The sequence below is a fragment of the Microtus ochrogaster genome, unplaced genomic scaffold, assembly GCF_000317375.1.
Source record: "Microtus ochrogaster isolate Prairie Vole_2 unplaced genomic scaffold, MicOch1.0 UNK31, whole genome shotgun sequence".
NCBI lineage: Eukaryota > Metazoa > Chordata > Mammalia > Rodentia > Cricetidae > Microtus > Microtus ochrogaster.
Genome location: NW_004949129.1, coordinates 1,495,097 through 1,513,518, shown reverse-complemented (window position 1 = coordinate 1,513,518; position 18,422 = coordinate 1,495,097). Strand labels below are relative to the sequence as shown.

At 46.4% G+C, this 18,422-nt stretch overlaps 1 protein-coding gene across 4 annotated transcripts in view; it reads left to right on the top strand.

Annotated features, from left to right (window-relative positions):
- Positions 1 to 11,110, top strand: part of Wipf2 (WAS/WASL interacting protein family member 2) — a 29,792-nt gene extending 18,682 nt beyond the window's left edge. For all 4 annotated transcript variants that reach the window (XM_005368261.3, XM_026789851.1, XM_026789850.1 and 1 more), the window contains 6 exons: positions 1,144 to 1,276; positions 1,947 to 2,063; positions 3,182 to 3,838; positions 7,527 to 7,736; positions 10,604 to 10,705; positions 11,018 to 11,110. In XM_005368261.3, the coding sequence (XP_005368318.1) occupies positions 1,144 to 1,276; positions 1,947 to 2,063; positions 3,182 to 3,838; positions 7,527 to 7,736; positions 10,604 to 10,705; positions 11,018 to 11,058 (1,260 nt within the window). In that variant the 3' untranslated portion in view covers positions 11,059 to 11,110. The remainder of the gene's footprint in view (positions 1 to 1,143; positions 1,277 to 1,946; positions 2,064 to 3,181; positions 3,839 to 7,526; positions 7,737 to 10,603; positions 10,706 to 11,017) is intronic.
- Positions 11,111 to 18,422: the final 7,312 nt, after the last annotated feature.

Here is an 18,422-nt window from a genome sequence, read left to right as displayed (position 1 = left end):
CCTGAAGATCAGCCAGTGTTCTTAACCTCTGAGCCATCTCTCCAGCCCTCTGTTGTTTTTTAAATTTCTTTTATATTTACTTTACATGTATTGCCTGTATGTATGTATGTGCACCGCATGCATGCCTCAGACCACAGGACGCAGGAGAGGGTTCTGGGATCCTCTGGAACTAGAGTTCCAAGCAGCTGTGTGGCCAGAAATGGGTGCTGGGGACTGAACCTGCATCCTCTGAAAGAGCAGTAAATGCTCTTGAGGCTGGAACCACCGCTCCAGCACCTACCCCCTTGTGGTTTGTTTGGTTTTGTTTGTAACAGGATCTTGCTATGTAGTTCAGGCTGACCTTGCTGGCCTTAAACTTTAGGTCTTCTTGTCTCATTCCCCCAACTGCTGGGGTTACAGATAAGAGACAACCATGTCCACTAATCATTTTTACTACCATCTATAACTTTTGTATGTATTTGACCTTTAAAGACTTTTCCCTAGCATTTTGAGACAGGATCTTGCTGTGTGGCTGGCCAGTAGCGTGCTGTGTAGGTCAGACTGGCCTCTACCTTGCAGTGTGATCCTTTTTTCTTTGCCTTCTGCACGTCTTCCGGAGTGTAGGCCTGAGCAATAGCTCAGCTGCATTCTGGATTCTTTTTTTTTTTTTTTGGTTTTTCGAGACAGGGTTTCTCTGTGGCTTTGGAGCCTGTCCTGGAACTAGCTCTTGTAGACCAGGCTGGTCTCAAACTCACAGAGATCCGCCTGCCTCTGCCTCCCGAGTGCTGGGATTAAAGGCGTGCGCCACCATCGCCCAGCTTGCATTCTGGATTCTTGAGGCTACTTAGGAGACATACTTAATAGCAGGCAGGGTAAGGAGATAGAGAACACAGAAGCCTGTGCCTCAACTAGTTTGGACTTCTGAGAGGTCCTTTGAGGATCACACTGACATGTTTTGTTCCCTGTCCTACTTCATTCCAAATGGAGATTTGGACTCATGGAGTTGGAGCTAGTGTTTCTTCCTAAGCTACCTGTCTTACAAGTAGGTTAGTCTCATTTCTGTGTTGTGGCATCTTACGGAATCCCTTGGCTTAAGTCATTTATGCCAAGCTTGTGATAAAAGGAGCTCTTAGGGTAAAGTTACACATTTCCTTCTTCCTCCAGGCAAACACAGAGCAGCCCAAACTCAGTAGAGATGAGCAGAGGAATCGAGGAGCCCTCTTACAAGACATTTGCAAAGGGACCAAACTGAAGAAGGTGACCAACATTAATGACCGGAGTGCTCCTGTCATCGAGAGTGAGTCGGGGGTCCCAGGATTAGAAGACTTCTGGGCATCGCACTTACTGTAGTCTCTCCAGTGGGAAAATGGTGTCCTGGATATCTGGACTTTCCTTCCAGCTGTGGAGTTGAACGTTATGAAAGTTCTCAGCTCTTCTCAGGGTTAAAGTCCTCCCCTGCTGATGATAGTGTTTGTTAGGGCCCCTCTGTGGCTGTTCTCAGGAGACCACCACATTCCTAGAGGCTTCCTGGCTGAAACCAAGGATGGTTTTACAATTGCTGTACAAGTCCATTCTTGTAGGCCTCAGGAACGTTTGTTCACACTTCCTTGTCTCCCCCGCCCCCAATGTGGGGAAGAGGGCCCAGAGAACTGTTGAGCTTGTCTATTTTTATCGAGTTGTTCTCCTTCTCCCTAATAAAAATGGCTCCTCCTTCCCTTTGTCCTTTTAGTTTGCTTGGTTTTGTAATAACGCTTGCATGAAGGTGTGCAGCGGCAAGGCCTAGGCGCCCTTGGGTTGTGTGTTCTAGTGGTAGCGCTGCTGCTCTTGCTGCTGCTTCTTGATAGAGAGGCAAAAGTAAGATTGGTACGTTTGTAATTAGAGCCTAGATAGAGGAATCGTTTCTTCTCAGGCTTGACTTGGTCAGCAGCTCAGAGCATGTGAAATGAAACCTCACCTCTGCCTTCCAGAGCCCAAAGGGAGTGGTGGTGGCTATGGCCCTGGAGCTGCTGCTTTGCAACCCAAGGGAGGTCTCTTTCAAGGAGGAGTGCCCAAGCTGCGACCTGTGGGAGCCAAGGATGCTTCAGGTATCTGAGAAGTTATCTCTTGGGCTAGCTTCCAACAGTGTTTGTGTTTTTGACTTGCTCCAAGCGTGCTATCTTAGGGTGAAAACTGGGATTGAAGGTGGGAGGAAGAAGAGACAAGCATAGTTGCCCAGTAAAGCAAAGCTGAGAGTTAAATAAAAATGTGTTTAACTTAGGTAAAGAAAATGTGAGATGCTGTTGTAGCATGTGACTGCAGTCCCACCTGCAGGGTTGAGGCAGGAAAATCACAAGTTTGAGTCCAGACTGAACCGCAAGAGTTGAGAGCCTGCCTTAAAGAAACAAAAAAGATTTTAAGTGCTGGGTTGTAGCTCAATGAGTTGAAGACTTGGCTAGTGTGTGTGAAGACCTGAGTTTAGTTCCTAGCACTGCATAAACCAAGCTAGGTGGTATACGTGTAATCCCAGAACTTGGGAGGTGGAGGCAGGAGAATCTCAGACATTCAAGTTCATCCTTGACTACTTTCTGAGTCTGAGGCCAATCTAGGTTACATGAGACCTAATCTCTAAATACATAAATAACTACATTCAGAATATTCACACACACACACACAAAGGTATACACACAGAGAATAGATTACTATTCGGCCCTGCAAAAGAAATTAATGTTATTTGTGACAACATGGACAGGCCTAGAGGACATTGTGTTGAGTGAAATAAGCCAGAAACAGAATGACAAGCCAGCATGGTGGTGCGCACTCAGGAAGCAGAGACAGGTGAGTCTCTGTGTATTTGAGGCCAGCCTGGTCTACAGAGCAAGTTCCAGGGCAGCCAGAGGTACATAAAAACGCCCCCCTAAAAAGGGGAGGGTAAAATAAATGAATGTAATTCAATTCAAATGTGTTCATTTTGTGTCAAGAGACTCTGAATCTGAAACCTGATTAAAACTCAGAGCTAGGGCTAGCGATGTGGCTCAGCAGTAAGGCAAGTATTTTGCATGCTTGAGGCTCTGAGCTTGAGCCCAGGCTACAGGAAAGCAAACAGACCCAAGAACTTTGCTGGTACTTTCTCAGATGTTGTGCAAGGTGCACTGAGGAGGCTGGGTCAACCAGAGGCCTGACCGATGTGCATGTAACTGTTAACACAGTGTTCTGTTGTTTGTAGATACTCTAGCTGCTAAGCCAGCCCTACAAGTCCCCAGTTCTCGAGCTGCTGCTCCGAGGCCTCCAGTGTCTACAGCCAGTGGGCGTCCTCAAGATGATACTGACAGCAGCCGAGCCTCCCTCCCAGAACTGCCTCGGACGCAGAGACCCTCTTTACCTGACCTCTCTCGTCCCAATACCACTAGCGGTACAGGCATGAAACACAGCTCATCTGCTCCTCCCCCACCACCTCCAGGGCGCCGTGCCAATGCGCCCCCTACTCCTCTGCCTGTGCACAGCAGCAAAGCTCAGGCCTACAACAGGGAGAAACCGTTGCCTCCAACACCTGGACAGAGGCTGCACCCGAGTCGAGAAGGACATCCTGCTCCACCCCCTGTAAAACCACCTCCTTCCCCTGTGAATATCAGAACCGGACCAAGTGGCCAGTCTCTGGCTCCTCCCCCACCGCCTTACCGCCAGCCTCCTGGGGTCCCCAATGGACCCTCAAGTCCCACTAATGAATCAGCCCCTGAGCTGCCACAAAGACACAATTCTTTGCATAGGAAGACACCAGGGCCAGTCAGAGGCCTTGCACCTCCTCCACCCACCTCTGCCTCCCCTTTCTTGTTGAGTAACAGGCCACCTCCCCCAGCCCGAGACCCTCCTAGTAGGGGAGCAGGTAAGTGTTTAGAAGCCTTTTCTCTTTTCTCTTTGCTTTTTCTAAGAGCATCTCTTCAGTAATTAGAGTAAGAGTTCATGCATTCACCTGGTTTATTGGGTGCCCTTGATGTGTTGGTAATTGTTAGGGAAGAGATTAAAAAACTTGTTGTGAGCCAGGCGTTGGTGGCGCACGCCTTTAATCCCAGCACTCGGGAGGCAGAGGCAGGCGGATCTCTGTGAGTTCGAGACCAGCCTGGTCTACAGAGCTAGTTCCAGGACAGGCTCCAAAGCCGCAGAGAAACCCTGTCTCGAAAAACCAAAAAACAAAAAAAACAAAACAAAAAAACCTTGTTGTGCACAACCTAGTAAATATATAAATCTATAAACATGGTATGTAGTATGTTTTAGAGAAATACAAACCAGGGAAAGGATGCTGGTATTTGAACTAGAGGAGAGGAGAGTGAGACGAGGCTTACCCTGTGTGGTGCCAGTGTGAAGGATCTGAACTCCGGACAGCAGGGAGGCCATTGCCAAAGGACTGGAATGAGTCGGGAGCTGGCAAGAGGGAAAGTGGGAAAGCCAAGTCTTCCGGGATAATGTGTAGGACTCTGGGAAGATTTGGAGCTGACCTTGTCCCATTCCAAGTTAATTATTTTGTTTTTGAGACAAGGTCTCCATGTATACCTTTGATTGGCCTGGAATTTGGTATATAGAACACATTAGCCTTGAACTCATAGAGATCCATCTGCTTCTGCCTGCAGAATGTTGGGATCAAAGGTATGTATGCACTAACACACTTGACTCTAAATAAATCTTATATAAAATTAAAAAACAACAAAACCACATGCTAGCCGGGCGTAGTGTGGCACACCTTTAATCTTGCACTTGGGAGGCAGGTGGATCTCTAAGTTCAAAGCCAGACTAGTCTACAAAGCGAGTCCACAACAACCAGGACTGTATTACACAAAGAAACCCTGTTATGAAAAACAACAACAACAAACAAATGCCTGGTGGCTGGAGAAATGGCTCAATGGTTACGAGCACTAACTGGTCTTCCAGAGCACCTGGGTTGGTTTCCTAGCACCCACACATTGGCTCACAACTCTCTGTACCAATTTCAAGATATATGATGCTTTCTTATGGTCTCTGAGGGCATCAGGCACACATGGTGTACAGATATGTATGTAAGCAAAACACTCATACATATAAAATAATAAAAATTAAACACAAAAAACAAAACAGGAAAAATGAACGTGGTAGAGTGATGGAAAAGGAGCAGGATAAAGGAAGTGGTCCTCTGTGTGCAGTGCTGCAGAAAGGCCAGGTGGACACTGAGAACTGGCTGTGGACTGAACATCAAGGGACCCTCTGTGCAGCCTTGAGGAAGCAAATTGGGGTAGGTTCACGAATTAGGAATGGATGCCAGCTGTGTTGGAGACTGAAGCAGAAGCTGACTTGAGTCACTGGAGTTTGAGGTCAGCCTGGGCAATGTAGGGAGACCGTGTGTGACCAAAACCAGAAAAGAACGTTTAAGAAAGCAGTATATAGGAACCTTGGTGAAGGCCTGGTTGATTGTGTCCATATACAAATAGAACGGTTGCCAAAGCACTGCTGCTTTTCCTGTGGACCTGGACTTGGCTCCCAGCCCATATCACAGCAGCTCACAACCTCCTGTAACTCCAGCTCCAGGGGATCTGATGTCCTCCTCTGGCCTCCATGGACGCTTGTGCACACATGGCACACATACAGGCATGCAGGCACACACATGCATAAATAAAAATAAATACAAATTATGTTTCCTGTAAATTTGTGCTCCCAGTAGCACTTTTTTGGTTTTTTAAGACAGGATTTGTAGGTGTAACAGCCCTGGCTGTCCTGAAACTCATTCTGTAAACCAAGCTGGCCCCAAACTCACAGAGATCCGCTTGCCTCTGCCTCTCAAGTAATAGGATTAAAGAGATACACTACCACAGCCGGCTTCAGTAACAGTCTTTTAGAGGGCACCCCAGACAACAACCTGATAATATTGATGACATGGTATTTCCCTGCCTATAGCCTGCCATAAGATAGCCCAGGATTCTGTAAAGTTCAGGTTTAAAGGGAAAAATGCACACATCAGGTGGGGGACAGCTGGAGAGACAGTGACTGCTCTGCCAGAGGACCCAGGTCAGTTCCCTGCACCCACTTCCAGGGCACTCTGGAATACTCTTGCTGACCTCTGATGGCATGAGGCATGCATATGGTTCGTACACACATGCAGGCAAACACGATGCACATAAATAAATCTAAAAAATAAAAAGTTTTTAACTAGTAGATTTTAAAAGACTTTTTTTTTTTTTTTTTTTTTTTTTTTTGGTTTTTCGAGACAGGGTTTCTCTGTAGCTTTGGAGCCTGTCCTGGAACTAGCTCTGTAGACCAGGCTGGCCTCGAACTCACAGAGATCCGCCTGCCTCTGCCTCCCGAGTGTTGGGATTAAAGGCGTGCGCCACCACCGCCCGGCTACTTTTTTTTTTTAAAGCCACATTTTTTTTTAAAATCTCTATTTCATGTGCATTGCTGTTTTGCCTGCATGTATATCTGTGTGAGGGTATCAGATCCCCCGGAACAGGAGTTATAGACAGTTGTGAGCTGCCATGTGGGTGGGAATTGAACCCAGGTCCTCTGGAAGAACAGCCAGTGCCCTTTACCACTGAGCCATCTCTTCAGCCCCCTTAAAAGACTCTTAATGTGAACAATCCTCTTTATAATCCCATTTGGTAATAAAAGCAGAGAAAATAAAACTGAGGTAAGTAGTGTCAATTCTGCAGATTTCTTGCTTTTCATATACTATGAATTGTATTGTGTCCGGTAGCAGTGAGCATGGGCCAAGGGGAGGCCTCAGCTTGCTGCCCACTCAGTACCCAGAGCAGGAGTTCTGAGCAGCCCACAGTCTTGAGGAGTGGCTCTATCTGTTGTATAACATGGGGCAAATTTCTCTGATTCTCTTGAGTTTGTTTGTCGTCTGTAAGCTAGAAGTGTTTGTAAAAATGTAGTGTGCTGTTGAACTTGTTTTATGTAAAGGGCATCTAAGTAATTCATGGACTTATTTCTATTAAATCACATTATAACAATATTATATGATAATACATGTTTGTTTCTGTTGGAGGCTGAGCAGAAAGCAGCAAGTTCCAAACCAGCCTTGTCCACAGAGTAAGTTCTAGGACAGCTGAGGCTGCACACAGAAGCCTTGTTTTGTTACAAAAACCAAAAACACCCAACAGACCAAAACTAAACAAACAATGACAGAGGGAGGGAACAGAGTAGAGGAGGAGCAGCAGCCACCCCATCTCTCTTTTATTTTCTATGATTTGTTTGCTTTATTTTGTTTTTCGAGACAGTGTTTCTCTGTCTAGTCCTGGCTCTCCTGGAAACTCTGTAGACCAGACTGGCCTCAAACTCAAGAGTTTCACCTGCCTCTGCCTCCTGAGTGCTGTAAAGGTGTGTGCCACCATTACCTGGCATTCTATGGTTTTTATTTTATAGTTGGTGTATAAAACAATGAATTTCATTACAGCATTTTTGTACTTCTGTATCATTGTGCATTTTTCACATTTGCTCCCTCACTAGCCCCCCCACACCCCCGGCTGATTTCTTAGCTTATGTCTCTCAAGCCCTTCTTTTCTTTGCCAGTTCCAACACAAGCCAACTGCTTTGGATTTTAATTGCAGCTCCTCCACCCCCTGTACCCACGGTCCGAAATGGTGCCAGGGATGCTCCTCCTCCCCCACCACCTTATCGAATGCATGGGTCAGAGCCTCCGAGCAGAGGAAAGCCCCCACCTCCACCCTCAAGGACACCAGCTGGGCCACCCCCTCCTCCACCACCACCCCTGAGGAATGGCCATAGAGACTCCATCACCACTGTCCGTTCCTTCTTGGGTAAGTTGTCAGTGATTTGTTTGTTTGTTGTGTCAAGATAGGGTTTTACTGTGCATGCCTGGCTGTCCTGGAACTCACTCTGTAGACCAGGCAGGCAGGCCTCAAACTCAGAGATCCGCCTGCCTCTGCCTCCTAAATGCTGGGTGGTGTTCGCCACCACCGCCTAGCTAATAGTGACTTTGTCTCATAGTTCTGGTGCCAGATGGCTCCTGTAGATGGAGAATAGGCCAGAGCAGCGGTCTCGTTCGCAGCAGGTCCCTCCTGACTTTTCCTCTGCCTTGTGCTTCCGATCCATTGACATTCTTTCCTTAGATGAACAGATTGAAATCAAGTCGTCAGGGTTCATACTGATTCTAAAGCTACTCTCAGGTCCCCACAAGAATCACTGATGAAGCTTCCCATCAGCGACTGTCCTCTTTATTCTCATATATCCTAGAATTATGTGTTCAAGGAGGGGAGTTCCTTCCTGGTTACTTAAAAACTCAAGAGGCTTAGGGTGAAGCTCAGTGGTACAGCATTAGCCTAATGTGTACAAGTCCTGGGCTTAATCCCACAGTACAGAAACAGCATGAAAAGCCAAACAAGCTTAGCTGACAGAGGCCCTTAATTTGAACCCCAGCACTACAAAAACAAAACATACAGAGGCCAGTGACAAACCAGCTGTATTTTTTTGAGGACATCATTTTATTTATTTGGACCCCACTGTTATTATGTAGAGAAGCAGGAAATTGACTAGAACAGGCGCGTATTGGATCATGTTTTCCAAGCTTATAAATGTTGAGATCTCTACTTAAGAGAATTCACCTCACAGTCTAGAATAGAGCCATAAGTTGTACTCTTTTGAAGATGCGTGGTGTAGACCATGATATCTCTTGAAACCATTAACACGCTAAGTTCTTCAGGGTTGCTCCTCCATCACTACCCCCGACACAGTCGAGCCTGTTCTTAACAGTTGCATGAGAGTTTTGCTTTGAACGTACATCCTTATTGCAGAAACATCTGAATGTAGTGGGGCACGGTGGTGTGTGTCTGTAGTCCCGGCACACAGGGTTTAGCTGGTACATAGTAAGACCCTATCTAAACAAAAAAAGCTTTGACTAGAAAAAGGACCTCTTGAGGTGTGATCATGCCATGCCCATAGACGTAAGATGTTTGAATCCTAGGACGAGGTCGTAGAGAGTAGGAGCGGAACTAGACATGGCTGACTGAACTGTGTTGCAGAGCAATATAGGATAACCAAGGCTGAAAGAAAGTTTTCCGTTAAAACTCTTGCTAGCTAGAGAGACATTTGAGGTTAATGACTACCACCCCTTAAATTTAATTCAGTTTGTTTCCCATAGCAACAGTTTTGTAAGCCCACCTTGTTTCTGGAGCTTCTTGTTTCTGCTTGTACACACACTTGTGCTCCTTTCCCAAAGAGTCTGAATTTTGGTGGGAAGATGTAGAGTCAGCCTTTGACTCCTTTACATTCAGAATTTTAGAAGGGGAGGTACTGGTTCTGGTCGTGTGGCATTCACCTTGATCCTAGCACTTCGAAGGCAGAGTCGAACAGATCTCTGTGTGTTTGAGACCATGCTGGTCTCATAGTTCCAGGTTAGCCTAGGCTACATAGTGAGACCCTGTCTCAAAATGAACAAAAATAATAATAGCTTGACAATGGTGGTGCATGCCTTTAATCCCAGCACTTAAGAGGCAGAGACAGGTAGATTTTTGTGAGTTTAAAGCCAGCCTGGTCAACAGAGTTAGTTCCACGATAGCTAGGGCTATACAGAAAAACCCTGTCTAATAATAATAATAACAATAATAATTTGTTTTAGTTTGGGTTTCTATTGCTGTGATGAAACACCATGACCAAAAAGCAGGTTGGGGAGGAAAGGGTTTATTTGGCTTACACTTTCATATTGCAACTCACCACTAAAGGAAGGCAAGACAGGAACAGGGCAGACACCTGGAGGCAGGAGCTGATGCAAAGGCCATGGAGAGGAGCTCCCCATGACTTGCTTAGCCTGCTTTCTTATAGAACCCAGGATCACAGTCCAGGGATAGCACCACCCACAATGGGCCAAGCCATTCCCCATCAATCACTAATTAAGAAAATTCCCTATAGCCAGATTTTATGGAGACATTTTTTCAATTGAAGATCCCTCCTTTCAGATAACTCTACCTTGTGTTAAGTTGAATAACACTATTCAGCACATAAATAAAGGGGCTGGAGAGATAGCTCAGTAGTTAAGAATATTGGGTACATTTTCAGAGGACCCATGTTCAATTCCCAGCACCAACATGGAGCCTCCATAACAGTCTGCAACTCCTGTTTCAGGAAATCTGAAGCCCTTCATTAGCGTCTGTGGGTGCTGTGTGCACATGGTACCAAACATACATGTAGACAAAACACACACAATTTAAAAGGATTAAAGTTTTTTCTCTGTATGTATATGTTCACATGTGCGCCTTTATGTGTTAATATGTATGTGTACAGGTGGTTATGGAGGCCAGAGGTCAACATTAGGTGTCTTCCTTAATTGCTCTCCACCATATTTGTCTTAGATAAGGTCTCTCACTAGACCAGGAGCTCTGCAATTGGTCTGACTGGCTGGCCAGCAAGCCCCAGTGATACTCTGATTTCTGCCTCCACAGCCCTTGGTTATAGGCTCCTGTCACCATACCAGCCCCAGATAAAGGTCTTTGGGTATCTACTGTTCATCAGAGGCACCCAGGGGATGCTTTTGTCGTCTCAGGAACTTTGGTTTGGTGGGTAGAGCAGGCTCTCCATACAGCAGAACCCAGAGGAGACTGGTAAATAGGAAAGGTCCTAAGAAGTCCCACGTCTGTGGGAGGCGTGACATAATACTCTCCTCTTTTCACAGATGATTTTGAGTCCAAGTACTCCTTCCACCCAGTAGAGGACTTCCCTGCTCCAGAAGAGTATAAGCATCTTCAGAGAGTATACCCCAGCAAAACAAACCGAGGTGCGAGGGGAGTGAGGAAAGCGTCCGTGTTTGCATGCAACATAGAGTTTGTGTGTTTTCTGGGATTAGAAAGTGCTTCTGCACGTGTAGAGGTCAGCAGGAGTTGGCTTTTCTCCTTCAACCAAGTCCCCTGGATCCTGGGGACTAACTCGGGTCAGCAGCCTTGGCATCAAGTGCCCACCTTCCAAGCCATCTATCTCTTCAGCAATAGTCCCTGTTGTTAAAATTTGACTTAGAGAGCCTGTCTCATTTCAGAAATGTTACGTAGGGTCTGTTAAGTGAGCTCAGTGTCTATGATTCTTGTCTCTCCAGCTGCCCGTGGAGCCCCACCTCTGCCACCCGTTCTCAGGTGAAGCCTGGCTTGGTCCTGCTCCTCAGGAAAAGGATGGACCTCCTCTTCTCAGATGGTCCCCCAACCCGTAAAACCTGCATGAGAGCTCCTACAGTGTTTCTCCAGTGCAACCAACCCTAAGCATCCTCCTGGCCCAGTTCCATCTATGCATCTCATCTCTGGACTTGGTGATTGGATTCTTTCTGTTGGCAGTAGGGTCTCAAGCCCTTTATCCAGCCCTCTTCCAGCAAGCCCTGCTAAGCCAGAAGAGGAGAAAGCCTCATTTCTCCTGCTTTCTTCCAGGGAAAGGTGCCTTGTTAGGTGAATAGACACACACTGGGCAGGGCAGAGAATGGTACCCCTGCCTGCTGTTATTCACCAAGGGGAAGTGTGCTGTGTGCATTGTATTCCATAGTTGAGGAGGTTGGTGTGGCCAGGACTGTTGAGGAAAAGGTACTTTTCGTGAAGCAGTCAGGGGGTTTGCAGAAGTGACCTGTTTTAAAGGTCAGGTTACAGAAAGGACAAGGAAATGGGTCTTCTCCATTTTTGAGAGTGTTTTGGTTTTGTTCTCATCCCTCCTCTCCCCGTTCCAAGGGGTAAGTTGTACATACACTAAATACTAATCAGTGAACTAGACAATAAAAGAAGGGGACGAAGTAAACTGAGGATCATTCCAGAGCTAGTCGGCTCCTCTGCAGCTGAGGGCCAGGGCCATCTGTACCCCTCGGGACCCCCTGCCTTTCCCCGGAGTGCTTCCTGTCCCTCAAGAGAAGAGTCACTTTTTGTTGGGTGCATTATTTATATTCACAAACCCCAGAAACTTCCTGTAAGAGATGAAAAGAGGGGGTGAGGACCTTAACCTCAACCTCAAGTCGATCTCAGTTTTTTTCTGATTAACCCTGAAATGGTCAGCAGCCCTCGGGGAATGCTCCAGGGAGACTAAGGGAAGGAGGAAGCACTTCACGGGAGGGTCTGGCTCTGGGGCTGCAAAGGTCTTGACAGCCTCCTCATACCCATCTCACATCTGACAGCAGGGTCCTCCTGTTATCTCTGCCACGCTGCTTTCCCAAGACTGTGGGTGCTAAGCCCACAGAGTAGAAAAGGGCAAGGAAATACGTGGGGCCTTTGGGGGTGGGGCATATTCCGAGTCTTCTAAACCAAGAAGCACAAAGACTTAAGGAGATATGCGGCACTCCAGTCAGTGGGTCTTCCTTGGCAGCCAGCAATACATTGTTTCTGTCTTCCAGGTTGTAGGTAAACAGCACAGGAAAAATGGATGTTCCAACTGAGGTTGGTCTATTAGACAGTGAGTGTCTCTTCTCCAACAGCAGTGTGGGGTCTCAGGACTCCACACACTGGATAGGTTGGTTTCGTACAGTCATAGCCATGGACAAAGGCTGCTCCAACCTTGCATGACCATGGGGAAACCAGGTTGTCCTTTGACTCAAATAGGGGAAGCTAGTTAAAAACTTTCACATCCGTCACAGGGTTAAACTGTCACAGGGACCTTTCTTTTCTTTTCCTTATTATTATTACTTTTCAAGACAGGGTTTCTCTGTGAAAGCACTGGCTGTCCTGGAACTCCCTCTGTAGACCAGGCTGGCCTCGAACTCACAGAGATCCACCTGCCTCTGTCTCCCGGGTGCTGAGATTAATGTCATACATTATCACACCTGGCTCATAGGGACCTTTCTAATCTAATGGAACATAGGCTAAGGATCTGTGTTTAATGCCAGATGAAACCCAATCTTCCAGTGTTGGTGAAGGTGGGCTTAACTTGGTTTATTTATTTATTGAGTGTTACCCTTTGCCATCTCCTGGACCACTTCGACTCTTGGGACAAGCAATGATTAGGTCTCACCAGACTTCTGATTTGTTCACTACTTATTCTTCTTCTCAAATGCATTAGTAGTCATCTCCAGGAGTATCCCCAGCATCCTCAAGTGAACAGAGTCAGAGAGAAGAGCTGGTACTGCAGGAGTTCCAGGGTAGACGCTAGTTGCTGAACTTTGACTGTGAAGTCTTCCCATTTGTTTTTGAAATGGGAGTTGATGCCTTTTGTACAATGCTATCAGAGTGTATAGAGATGTCCCCTTACTGAAACATAAATCATCAGAATATATGATATAGCAAATAAAGCCACACCCCAGCTTTTCACTGGGCTGGTCCTTGCTGCACATGACCTGCGCTGTTCATATTCCCCAGATTTGGATGGTGTCATGTGGGTATTGGTTACATTTCCATTGTCTTTGCTCGATGGGACAACTACCAAAAAAAGGCCTGAGTTTAGATCTGAATAAATGGGTATCTCCTCTAGAGAATGTTGATGACACGGCACCTAATGTAAATGTCTTTGCCTTATACATCATTTGGTCCCGCTGTTAGTAACAGATTTATTATCAGTGTATGTTTGCTATTGAAGGTGGGAATGTGATCCTTAAAATTGTTGGTCTATTTTGTATGTTGTACAAAGCTTGTAATACAGGTTAAAGGTAGCGGGGCTGCAAGAGCATTGAAAATTTCCCTTCTGAACTGCTTTTTTATCTGCTCATGGGATGTCGTCTCTTCAGTGGGAGATTGGGTGGTCTCACGTTGAGGCTGTTGCCTGATCCTTTTAGTTCCTTTGTTCCCTCCCAAAGGGAAGAGACATTGCCCAGCTAAGCAGCAAGAAGCTTTGCCAACAGCTCTCCTGTGGGTTTTGTAGTGGTTTTCCCTAATAGGAAACAGTAGCTGTTTCTTACTGCCCTACCTGAAGCTGGGCAGTGGCCTCTTGATTTTCAAATGAGCTAGATGCCCCTCTTTCCCTGTCTCAAGTCACCAAACCTGGACCAAAGTACTAGGACATTCCAGGTGTAGCTTTCTCTCTCCTGAGGATTTGCTGCAGCTGCGGAGCCCTCCTGTTTTCACAGCCTCGGCCAATTGGGTGAGCAGCTAGGGCTGTCCTAGCTGGAGATGTCACCAGGAATTTGTCCCTGCCCCCTTTCCTGGCGAAGGCAAGGAAACGAGTCACTGGCATTGCACTAGGGGAATTAATTCCCTTACCTAGTGGCTTCCCAGCTTGAAACCCAGATTTACCTCCAAGGAGAGGTGAGGAGGAAAAAATAACTGTAAATAGATTTGCTACAGAGCAACTCAGGGTTGGGGTATGTTGTAATTCTCCTGATCACTTGAATAATCTGTAGGCTGAGTGCTTATGGGAGTGTGGGAGAAAGGTGACTCCAGGGTCCTTCGTTCCGTGAAGTCTGGGGCTGGAGTGTCGGGCATCAGAGGCCCTTCGATAGCACTGTGCTGCGCTGTCTGTCCTTCTGCAAACCCAGACCAGAGTCTTCACATTCCAGGTGTAAGTTTTCTTTCCCTGTGACTCAGTCCCTAAGTTATGTGGTCAAGGTGACTCTGAGCCACCCAGGTTTAACCCAGATTTAGGGAGTGAGAGGGAAGAGAGGAGGCCATTATAATTCTGCCTTTAAGACTCATTTCTTGAAAATAAAATGAAGTAAAATGATAACCACCTTCAAAATCATATGCAGAAACAAAAACAAAAAACCCAACAACCATTTAACTGAAGGAAGGGTTCTGTTTCACTCAACTCCACCACGTTCATTGTGCCTTTACTTGTGTTAGATTTCTGTGCTTTCTCCCGCTCTATGAAGTAATTAAAATCTTCCTTGATAACTGCTGGTTCCTTTCTGCTCTTGATTCTTACAGCTTTGCGGGGTCCTTCTCTGATTGTCATGTCTTGCTCCCCCCAACCCCCACCCCCACCCCCGGGGCAGAGGGACTTAGCACACCCTCTTTTTTCATGTCTGACTTTTGTCCTTTCCCACAGTTTCCAGTCTGGAAGTTACGGTCAACACTAAATAAAAGACCAGAGAGAGAGAGAGAGAGAGAGAGAGAGAGAGAGAGAGAGAGAGAGACAGAGACAGAGAGAGAGAGAGAGAGCTCTAGTGTGCCCATCATCTGCATGTGGATCAGTTTCTTTAAAAAATATAATTTATTGTGTGATTTATTTTGGAGTTTTTATTCTGGTTTCAGTGCTTCTCCACAATAGCACTGATCTTTGCACCCCTTGTCCCCCGACAGAAAATGTATAATCTGGTTTCAGGTTGAATTCCTTGGTACATTTCTTTCTTCTGGATGCTGTGCAGTTTAATTAAATATTTAAAAAACTAAACAAACAAAAAAGAAAACTGTGTATTTTTGTCATGAGTCAAGGCAGAGTAACTCCAGAGTAATACTGATGGCAAGGAGAGGGGAGGGAATCCTCTTCTGGGTAAGTGTGGCAGTTTGATTCCAGGTCCTCCCCCCCCCCCCCCGAAGGACGTGTGCCAATGCGCATGGCAGAAGCACCTGCAGCTCTCAGAGGACTTTTCTGCCTGGGTGTCTTAAAAAAATCACCATTTGTGGCCTCACTGACCAGTGATTCTGTCTTGTATTTGCTGCTTACCTCCCTGTCCCGTCCCAAGGCGCCCCCGAGGCTCACTGTCTTTGTGTTCCTTCCTTGTGACTCCTCAAATTCTGTTACCTGCACCTGATTCTCTACCAGGTGGTGGTGGGTGGGCAGGGCCTTTGGGATCTTGAGAATCCATTTGTTCTTGAGTGTGTGGGTGCTGCTGTCTATTTCTCTTCACTGCTTGATTACTTAGGTTTGGTTTGGTTGGTTGATTTTTTTCGAGACAGGGTTTCTCTTGTGTGTAACCCTAGCTGTCCTGGAACTCACTCTATAGACCAGGCTGGTCTCGAACTGAGAGAGTGAGACCAGACTGTCTCTGCCTGCCGAGTGCTGGGATTAAAGACGTGTGCCACCACCACCCAGCAAACATTTTCAGGTCTAGAAATAGTCATTTCTGAGTGTTTCTTTTTGTTGTTGTTTCAAGACAAGGTTTCTCTGTGTAGCTCCTGCTGTCCTGGAGCTCAATTTGTAGACCAGGCTGACCTTGAACTCACAGAGACCCACCTGCCTTTGCCCCCAGGAGGGCTGGCTTCAAAGTTGTTTAAGGTCCGATCTTCACTGTTTTTTAAGATGAAATCTTAGCTGGTTTTCTTGAACTTTGTGTTAGGTGTTAAAACTCAGCCAGGCTTCTTTGTTACTGACAGGAAGAGTCCGCTGAGCTTGACTTGTACCCTCCCTGATTGCAGAGTTCCCTCCCCACTGACTGGAAATGCGGGTGGCTGTGTGGATCAAGCTCACAGAATCCAGATAGCATAACCTGTGGGGGCCCCCAGAGTGCCTGAATTCCCGATTATTTGACCCATTCTTGTTATTAATATGATTAATAAACTATTTATTGATTTTATTGTTCTTCCTAACTTAATAGTCTCCTAATGGAACTTGCTTAAATGACCCTCAGCTTCCCTACCCTGTTAAGTTCTCTCCCCGGGACAGGACTGCTGGGCTGTGTGTACCCTTACACACACTCAGAAAGCTGCCAGCCAGGTCTTTCCAGTGTGCCGTGATTCCTGCTCTGGGACACTGAGTTAGGTGATTACTGAGGCCCGGCTCTGCCTGCTCCAGGCCGTGCCTTTAGGTGTTTCCTGGCCCAGAAGTGGACTGCAACTTACAGGAAGAAAGCTTCCCAGTACTCTGTGCATGGTAAGAGGATGCGCATATCAATCTCAGGATCCTAACCTTTGACACCACTGACGCCCAGTTTGAACTGTTTTTATGCGTAGTTAAATTTATTTTGCTACATTTATGGCCGTGAGATTTAAAGGACTATATATGTTATCCAACCATAAATATCGTTCATGCAAATAGTGGACGTCAGCCTGACAGAATGTCCTGTCCGTCCCTTCATCTGGCAAGCGTTTATCGTGTACTTTATAGCAGAAATCTACACAGGAAGGTAACTCAGACATGGTCTTTGCCTTCAAAGCCCGTGGTCTAGCAAATCCTAGTCATCGGGAGGAACCTATGCAGGGCACTGGAAGACTTTGATAGGAGCCAGGAAGGAGAGAAACACATTCCAGGCAGGAGACGGTACAAAGGTACAGAAATGAGCTGACGTGTGTAAGAGGTTACTGGAGGAAAAGCCTCCAGTGGACAGCCTTTTACAGTTCAGCCCTCACACCTGGTGAGGCCGAATCATCTGAAAGCTTCCGTCCATGCTGTCTCCCCACTGATGGCAGCTTGTTTTCTCTTGGAGTTCTTAGCTGCTAGAACAAAATGTATCTAAGAAAATGTCCCTTTCACCATCCTGCCCTGCTTAGAAACCACACCTCAGAGCTTGGTCTTCTGTCATTAGAATGCAGATACCAACTCCTCCAGTTACAGGACCTCCGGGCAGGTTTCCTTCAGCTTCCTAGGGTGTTTGTAAAGACTAAAGTGACAAAGTCAAATGCTGAACCCAGTCCCTGCACACAAAGGACTCACATCAGAGGTCCACCAAGAGGTGGTAACCATTTGAAATTTACTATTTGAGCTAACCAGTGATTGTGATATCGCTTTCCTATTCCTAGCTTTATGTCCATTTTATTAGCTATGGAAGGATAAAAGTATATTTTACAACCAGGTGTGGTACCACACTGCTTTGATCCCAGCATTTGGGAGACAGACACAGGCATCTCCCAGTTCAAGGCCAGCCTGGTCTACAGAACTAGTTTCAGGAGAGCCAGGGCTACAACACAGAGAAACCCTGCCTCTAATAAACATACATAAAATTTGCCATTATCTAGAGTTGGGCTCTGGCCTTTAAAGGATGCTAAAGTGGGTTATTTACTTTGGAACCTGGTCTGCAAATGACAGCTCCGATTTACATTTTCATTAGATGCTCAGCTTGCCTCTCCTATTAGATGTCTTCCCTAGCTCTGAAACCCTAGTGTTTGGCCATAAAAAATGTTCAAATTAAAGGAACATAATTCTAATCCTTATGATGTGTAGATTAATGTTAAGAAGGCACGCGGAATATATTAACCTTGAACAAAACAGAATTGCATGTTTAGTGTCGGTCCTGTTTCTCACTTTTGAAGTGCAAGTCAACAAATACTGAGATGATGTCAATCAAAAATGCCCTGGTTCGTCAGCCCTTCCGCCACCGAGAATGCTGTGACCCTATGCATTCATTTGCTTCATGCCATGCAGGACTGCCCTCCAAATAGCAAACCTATTGTAGTATCCCTCATAATGAAATAGGTACACCGGGCGGTGGTGGCTCATAGCGTTAATCCCAGCACTCGGGAGAAGAGGCAGGCCAGCCTGGACGGTTATATAGAGAAAACCTGTCTCAAAAAACCAAGGTAGGGGAAAAAAATACCCCAGTAGAAAAAAAATGCGGAAGTAGGAAGGGGCTTGCTTGTGATCAAAAACTACACTTCCCGCCAGGCTTGCGGCGTGGCGTGCTTACCTAATGAGTCGCAAGCGCGCCTTTCCCGCGGAGGTCTCAGAAGTGT